Source organism: Nicotiana sylvestris, chromosome 7, assembly GCF_000393655.2.
Source record: "Nicotiana sylvestris chromosome 7, ASM39365v2, whole genome shotgun sequence".
Lineage (NCBI taxonomy): Eukaryota > Viridiplantae > Streptophyta > Magnoliopsida > Solanales > Solanaceae > Nicotiana > Nicotiana sylvestris.
Window position 1 is genome coordinate 47,381,962 of NC_091063.1, and position 8,456 is coordinate 47,390,417.

General features: G+C 35.4%; 1 protein-coding gene across 1 annotated transcript; it reads left to right on the forward strand.

Annotated features, from left to right (window-relative positions):
* Positions 1 to 961: 961 nt before the first annotated feature.
* Positions 962 to 3,401, forward strand: LOC104234491 (transcription factor bHLH30-like). Its single transcript, XM_009788055.2, has 2 exons — positions 962 to 1,624; positions 2,586 to 3,401. Exons 1-2 carry the CDS (start codon positions 1,355 to 1,357, stop codon positions 3,072 to 3,074), a joined length of 759 nt encoding a protein of 252 aa, XP_009786357.1. The 5' UTR covers positions 962 to 1,354; the 3' UTR covers positions 3,075 to 3,401.
* The last annotated feature ends 5,055 nt before the right edge of the window (positions 3,402 to 8,456 follow it).

Consider the following 8,456-nt stretch of genomic DNA (forward strand, 5'->3'; position numbering starts at 1 on the left):
TTGAATCTTATTAAAAAAAATGAATTCAAGTATAATACTACAACCCTCCTCGACAAGTTTTTATTGTTTGAAATGTATTCAGAATATTCTTGCTAGACATGATAGTAAATGCTACCTTTTCTATATATAATACTAAGCAATCACTTAAAAACTCTTTAATTATTTGACTTTACAATTTGGGTTAGGACCAACTTCATCTTCCCTCAAGAAAAAGATAGAAAGAAAAAAATAGTAAGAAATCTTACCATGCAACATACTTGAAGGAAAAACAAGTTTTTTTTTTCAGAAAACAAGATGCTCAAGTTCGAACCCAGGACCTCTCCTAAAAGAGGAGTGCATGACCAGCACAGCTAGCGTGAAGTATTTGTAAAGTTGTTTCATTTTCTTTATTTAATAAGATATTTTTTGTACATATTAATAATTTACAGCGAATTTTTTCGGTGAAGCAGTGTCGGATGGCACCGCTTACACCAAGGTGCATCCGCCCCTGCCCTTGTGGTCTGGTCAGGGACTGATGTAGTGTTTTAACGCCGGGTTCAATTGAACTCATAATTTTCGATGCGGAGCAAAAAATTATGTGTAAGATTTCAATAAAATTGTAAAAATAATAGATACGAACCCATAACTTTAAATATAATTGGTTCAATGCTAAAAACCTTAAAAGTTGAACCCATAGAGTTTAAATTCTAGATCCGCCTCTGGGTCTGGTCCTTCCCGGACCTCGCGCATAACAGGAGCTTAATGTACCGGGCTGCCCATATCAATATTTGCACCAAGATTTTATATTAAATGTCACAGACAGCTACTGTTCTAAGATTTTAATTTGGAACATTACAAATTTTTTATATGATTCGGTAGTCATTGCTGTCCCTTTAGCCATTTTAATATTATAATGAATTAGACTGTTGTACAGTCAGAGGCAAAAGATTTAGGGTTTAAATAGAGTAATTGCCAAAACCAACTATTATACCGTGACTGTCTTATCAATTAAAGTGTCACTCAGTTTTTCTGTCTACCTCTTCTATTTGAGGGACCCGTCAAAATCTCTCTGTTTATCTTGCAAGTGGAAGTTGGCTTATCACAAATTCTCCAATAATGTTTGAATTCAAGAAAATTTTCAATGTTACATATATTCTTGATCAGAAACTTTGTCAATAACCAAAAAGTTAGTTTTTTTTAGTGATGGAAGTTCCAGTTTGTAGCGGAACTGAAATAATAAGCAAACCTAGTCCAAGAATTTCTGTTTGGTCATCACCAACTAACCGTCCACCTGGTTTTCTTCTTTAACAACAAGCTGTAGACTGTAGTTGGTGTTTTTACACACTTAGTGTGTGTTTTGGAGAAAAAAACAAAGATGGAGTTTTTCAATTCTTTTAATGGGCATTATGAGGACTATGGTTTTCAGGGGATAATGACAAATGGGTCAACTTCATCTTCATCATTGATTTTGGATAATGAAAGAGGAGAGCTAGTTAAGGCAATGGTGAGACCAGGGGAAAAAGGGGTTAATCCAGAAAAAGCTTTGATTGCATTGAAAAATCATAGTGAAGCTGAAAGGCGGCGCAGAGAGAGAATTAATGGTCATTTGGGTACTCTGAGAAACCTTATTCCTGGCACTAATAAGGTAATTTCCTTTATTTAGTTTGTTTTATTTCAAGAATCAAACTTTGTCAGCTGTTTTATTTTCTTATTTTGAAGAGGGATTTCTTGATGTATATTGAAACTTGTGAAGATATTGATAAGCTTAAATTAGTTTGAGCAGAACTAAAAGCAGTCCCAGAGTTGTCTTTAGATTGAATTATAAGTACAAGAGGAGATTATTGTGTTTTTTATGTACTATACTTTAGATGTTAAGTGATTTCTTTGATTGATTGGATTGTTATGCAGCATCCTAAGTTAAGTTCTGTAACTAGAAGGCGAGCCTTAGCGTAACTGGTAAAAGTTGCTGCCTCTTGTGACCAGTCACATGTTCGAGCCGTGGAAATAGCCTATTGCAGAAATGCAGGGTAAGACTGCGTACAATATAACCTTGTGGGTCTATTGGTCCCACCTTTCCCCATACCCTGCATAGCGGGAGCTTAGTGCACCAGGCTGTCTAAGTTCTGTAACTTAAAGCCTCGGGATTTAGGGCTTCCCTATTCTTGGAAAGAGGGGCTGCCACTAGTTTTATGATAAGCAATATTAGATAAATGGTTTTAGAAATCTGGTTTGATTTTGCATGAAACACATTTCTAATTATGCCAGATTACTATACACAGCTGTATTTTAGAAGAAACTTAGATCTTAGCCAAGAGGCCGAGAAAGATATAAGAACAGGACAAGTTTCATCCATCTTATGTCTATCATAAATACCCGTACTGTTAAGTAGGGAAAAAATTCTTTTTCTTGGTATTTAAACTCATTGTTATATGCATTACTTGTATGTTTAAGAGGGGTAAAGGTGGGTGGGTTACTCCTAACTTATTTAAGATTACTTAACCTATTGATAATGACGAAGTTGCAGCAATTTTAGTGCCATCACTATTATAGATACCCTTTGAAGTTTCTTGAGTTTAATTCAAGCTGAATTTCATTTCATATTATAGATGGATAAGGCCGCTTTACTTGCCAAAGTCATCAGTCACATAAAGGATTTGAGAGTGAATGCAGCAGAAGCTACCAAAGGTGTTCTAGTTCCAACAGACATCGATGAAGTATGTGTCGAACAACAAGCAGAGGGATCTGGCGGAGCCACTTATTCTGTCAAAGCATCTCTGTGCTGTGAATATAAGCATGAGCTTATTTCTGATCTGCGACAAGCTCTGGATACTCTCCCCCTAAAAACTGTAAGGGCAGAGATCGCTACGTTAGGGAACAGAATGGTTAGCGTTTTCGTGATTACTGAGGGCGATGAAGGGAATACTAATGAAAGGTGCCAGCTTCTTGTAACTACTGTTCGTCAGGCTTTGAGGTCAGTGCTTGATAAATTTTATGCCTCTGAGGAGTTCTCTTCGAGAAGTACACTGTCAAGCAAGAGACGAAGAGTTTCACTCCTCGATTCTTCGAGCTCATCTTCTTTAGGCGATTTCTGGTGAAAAAGGCATCCTATTTACTGCTTTTTATTATTATTATCAAGTATTAATGTCGCGATCACAGGTTAATTAATAGCATATGTTTTAGCATGCATACCCTCTGATTAAATGGATGTGCATGCTCCTACATATGTCTGCCTTTGTAAATGGTAAATGTGTTGCACTAAGTTGCAACCAGAAAATATATATAAAAAATAATTCTGATGTAATCGGTGATTATAGTTCCTTCTCTTTTCTGATGTCGATGGCCAGAAAATTTATAAACAATATTGTGTAGATTTCTTTAAAAATACAAGTTGCCATGGGTATTGTCATGGTGTATTTTTTGTTTATTTGCTCTAAAATATTCAACCTTATATATATTCCTACTACATTGTCAGAGTCAAAAGAAAGGCTGGTGCTGGATTGATACTCCAACCCAAGTGCTATAATTGTTGGCTTGTGGCATGCCTTGTGGGTTCAGCAGTCTTTTTTTTTTCCCCTTCTTTCCAGTATAACCATCTCGAAGTTTACTGTTCGGACTAATTCACATTCGCATCAAACCTATCGAAAAGGTCAGCCAAATTCACTGCTGCACAATCATCGGCCGAGCTGTGTGTGGGGGATTGTAAATATCCTTGCATTGCATATTTAGGCTTCATGAAAATATTCAAATGCTAGAGGAGCTATCAAAACTTCAAAATTACCTTCTACTACAAATCAGAATTTCTATTATTAATGCATTGTATAATGTCTGGACCTTGAATTAGATTGGAGAGTCTGATAGGAAATCTAAATATTGTGGAAGGGGGCGGAAGATACTTTATTATATACAGAGTAACTCACGAAAATCTCTGAGTGCTCAAGCATCCAGTCAATTGAAATGAGGTTCAACAAAAAAAAGAATAGGACCTATTATTCCTACATGTTCCATTAGTAACATTTCCTCGAGATGTTACTGCAGATTTTGCCGATGTTTAATCTTTCCTGATTAGAAATCATATAGGAATTTCTATAAAATGAGCGAATTTATTGGATTGGTTTATTAATAGTTTTTGATCTTTTTGACTCTGAACCATTGATTCCACTATTATTAGTGAGGAATAACGGAACAATTCCTTTATATTTATAGAGATAGGGGACATAATTCATATGGATATAGTAAGTCGATGGATATAGTAAGTCTTGTTTGGGCTGCTTTAATGGTAGTCTTTACTTTTTCCCTTTCACTCGTAGTAAGGGGGAAGAAGTGGACTCTAAGGGTCCCTACTAATTGAGTTAAGGAAGCAAACTGTATCAATATCAATTGTTTTCTAGATTGTTACAACAGGTTTTGAACAAAATACAAATATCTTCATTTTGAAATTCCATTGGACTCGACTGGAGTAATGTATTATAGGAATCATCCTCTTTCAATCAAAGAGCTAATTCAACGATTCCCATATTTGTAGTTCGAAAGGAAGAGGATCCCATGAAATTTATTCGAACCTAATTCTTCCGAAATTTTCTATTCCAATCAACGGCCTCTTACCAGGTGATATTGAGGAGGGCCGGACCCTTTTTTTTTTTTAATTTATTTGTTTCTCTCTTTACTGTTCAAAGAACAGGTGGTTTTGTTTTGTGTATACGCACTTTGTATGAGAAAGAAAGGATATGTTACAACAACAATAAACCCATTATAATCTCACATGTGAAGTGTGAGGAGAGTAGTGTGTATCTTAGTAGACCTTACCCCTACTTTGAAGGAGGCGAATGTGAACTGTGAAGTAAGATTCAAAATTTCTTTCTTAGTTCATTTTAAGTAAATTAAGATTATGCTGCCAAGCCTCAGAAGGTTAGGTTGTTGAATAACAAGAATCAATGGTGAATCTCCAACTCTTCATCCTACTGTCCATTTGACTTCTGGCTAATAACCACATCTACTGCTCTTAGCTATATTGTGCCAAGTCATATTAGCAGGCAAATTCAATCGAGTTTATGTTCTTTGTACTGATAATTATAGATTGGCAGGTTAAATTTATCCACAATAATAGGTGAGAGTCTATTAGTGTAAAAGCTTTTTTATACACCAGTATATATAACTCACAATTAGCGAATTGATAAGTCGGAATTGGCGAATCGATTTATAAGTTGCATTAGCAAACGCAATTTATAAGTCGCAATTAGGCCCAAGTCGCAATCGAGATGCGGTTTACAAGTTGATTTTATAAGTCGCATTATGTAAATATGATTACATTTGTTAGCTTGTATTGTCAACGACTCCCTTTTATTGTTTCCGTCTATCTTAAGTCGCACCCTATTAATACGTTTTACATAATTCTTGTATTTCCTTAAAAACAATACAGCACTGGAATTAAATTATCCAAAAGTGCACACTTTGGAAAATTGGCCAAGCGTTTTTGTAATTTCAAAGAGGTTGTGCTTTTCCCATCCTTTCTCTTTTTGAATTGTACCCAACTCATAAATAAAATCTGCAAAAGTAGGAAATTCTTTAACTGGTTTCGCTGAAAAATATTAGTAACTGGTTTAGTTGAAAAATATCAAGTGCAAGGTACATGATGCGACATTTCAGCCTTTTGACGTTCAACCAAGTATCTCAATATAGGAACCAAAGCCCAATAATGCCCAACTCTTACCTTCTGAAATTTTTTAAGGACCAAGCTCTTTTCTGCTACGAACATGTTGTAATTTTTACTTTTTCGTTGTATATAACAAGCACAGGTAGAACTTGGATTGAAACTTACCTATATTCTTATAATAATGTGAAAAGAATCAACTTTCGTTACTATATTAAGTAGCACTGCACCGCAGAGGCGGATGCAAAGTATGGGCACCGGCTTCCCAGTACTTTTAGCGTGGAGCATAAATTTATGCGTAAAAATTCATTAATATTGCAATATATAACAATATGAGCTCCTAATTTTAAAAATAAAATGAGTGCAATGCTAAAAACCTTAAAAGTTGAACCCATAAAACGTAAATCTTAGATCCGCCTGCATCCTAACTGCAGTGCTAGTTATCCTTACCGGTCCAGATAGATGCTTATCAAGGCAAAAAACATACCCGTGTTTACACCAAACGAGGCCTTTTATCCTTAAGATTACATATCAAAGTGAGAGTCACATCACTTGACCATAGTTTATAAATTTTTATATAACGGACAAACGCCTTATATTTATTGATTTGATGTAGTTAAATTGTTTCTCTCAGCGAGCCTATTCTACACTAGCACATGCTTGGAAACTAGAGAGTTTGTGGTTCAGTAATACTTCCTTATTAATAGGACCTAACTTATCATACATTAATAATGTAATATAGCAAAATGTACAGTGTTAGTATAGTTTAACCAGATGTATATTACTTACCTCTTTTTTGTGTTACCGACTGACTTTTGTTTTACCAAATTACTCATAATTGACTTTTTCTTATAGTGTATTTTTTTCTTCATGGATATTGTTAATCATTGATGTAAGTTATCTGGCAGAGAAAGCATAAAAGAGCAACTCAGTATACAAAGTATCCAACATTCACGCAGGGACCGGGGGAGGGCCGCACTCTAAGGAGGTGTGATGTAGGCAACCTATCCAAATGCAAGTATCAGTGACTGATTTCATAGCTTGAACCCGCAATCTATAGGTCACATAGAGACAACTTTACCATTATCTGTTGCTCTAAGGTTCCCTTCCAGGTAGAAAAAAAATGAATAAATAAATTATCTTAAGGTTGGCTTCTTGGTTCTATTTTTACCCAATGCAAACTCAAATTGAGGTTTGTCAATCCAAAGGGTTGACAAGAGCAAGTTGGGTGTAAATTTTTTTTCCCTAAAGTATGAGAAGATCATCCACTGTAATTTAGTAAAATTGTTCTTTTTCCTCTTCTTACCATGAATTATTGGACCAAGTACATTGCTTCTTAGAGTGTGACCCAATTGTATTCGAGATGTCGGCAGATTAGGCAGCTCTAAGATTTTTTATATTTCGCGAAAGGCAGGTTGAAACTAATTAGCTTTTGAAGACTTTGTCAAGTCTTTCGCTGCAATGAAGTACCAAAATGTGAAGTGTTCCTTTCCACAACATTAAAAATAATGTTATATGATTAAATTATTTTATGGCTGTTTGACTCAAAAGATTTTAAACTCTTTTTAAGCAAATCAATCAAAGAAGATGAAGGGGTTAATTCTAGTTAAGGATAATTGACTCTAGATCCGAGATGAATAATATGAATTAGAAAATATAGCCGGATATAAATGTTGACGGCGATTATGGCCAGATTTAATAATATAAAGAAAGATGCATTAAGTAACAAAAATGTGAATAAAGGAAAAGATTCACCCGATCTTCAGTGAGACGGATCTTCTTTCATTTAATAAAGGTGAATGATAGATAAATACAAGAACCTTAGGACCCTTTTGGATCTGATGAAGATATGGGATCACAGATCCTCTTCTTTCTTTGGAGAGGAGTGTTTACATATTTTCTAGAAAGAGGAAGAGAGAGAGCCCCCCGTGGGAATTTCCTTTGCTTGTTATATATAGTCGAAATAACCCTCTTACCCCTGCCGCACTTGACGTGTTTGGGTAAGTGGGGTTTCCTTGTCGTGGGAAGGCATTGCCCTCGTTGTTGTGTCGAATGCCTTAAAGGAGGGATGGGGTTAACTCTATTGACCTCTTCTATCCGGTGGCAAGAATGGGGTCGTGCCACCCTGGTCGAAGTGGTCAGATTTTAACCAATACAATGGCTACTATTACTAGACAAGTTGAGTCATCTATTGTATCTTTACCTAGTTCATTGTCATAGGTAGAGGTGGCAACATAGTTAAAAGAAAATAATTATCTATCCATATTATCCATAAAAAAATTGGCTGGATAATGAACCATTTAAGTCGAATATGGATAAAGAACCATATTATCCACTTAGAAAATAGTTAACCAAATGGATAACTAATGTGTTTAATTTTTACATTTGGAAAGCCTCAAATTGGAGTTCCTCGAATTTGGAAGACATGGAATTCTATCATAAGTGATCATATTTAAGAAGCCATGGATAATATGGATATCCATATTATCCGCCGGATAAATCCATTTTTTATCTGTCTTAAATACGGGCCGGATCGGATAATTTATCCGTTTTGACCCGCTCATATCCGACCCGACCCGCCCGGCCTAGTCATAGGAAAGACATTGTCATTTTTCTTTCCATTTAATATCACAAATGATGAGTTTTTGTGCTCTCTTTTTGCGGCTGATAAGCAAGTTGGAGTTGAAAATTAACAACTATTCTTGAATTTGAAGTGGGATGGTGTCATTTGGAATTAGCATTTTGGACTATTTTGCATGAGAAAAAAGACTGAAATATGTTGCAAGAATATGGAAAAGTCTAAAAAAAAAAAAACTAATGTACTGAGATT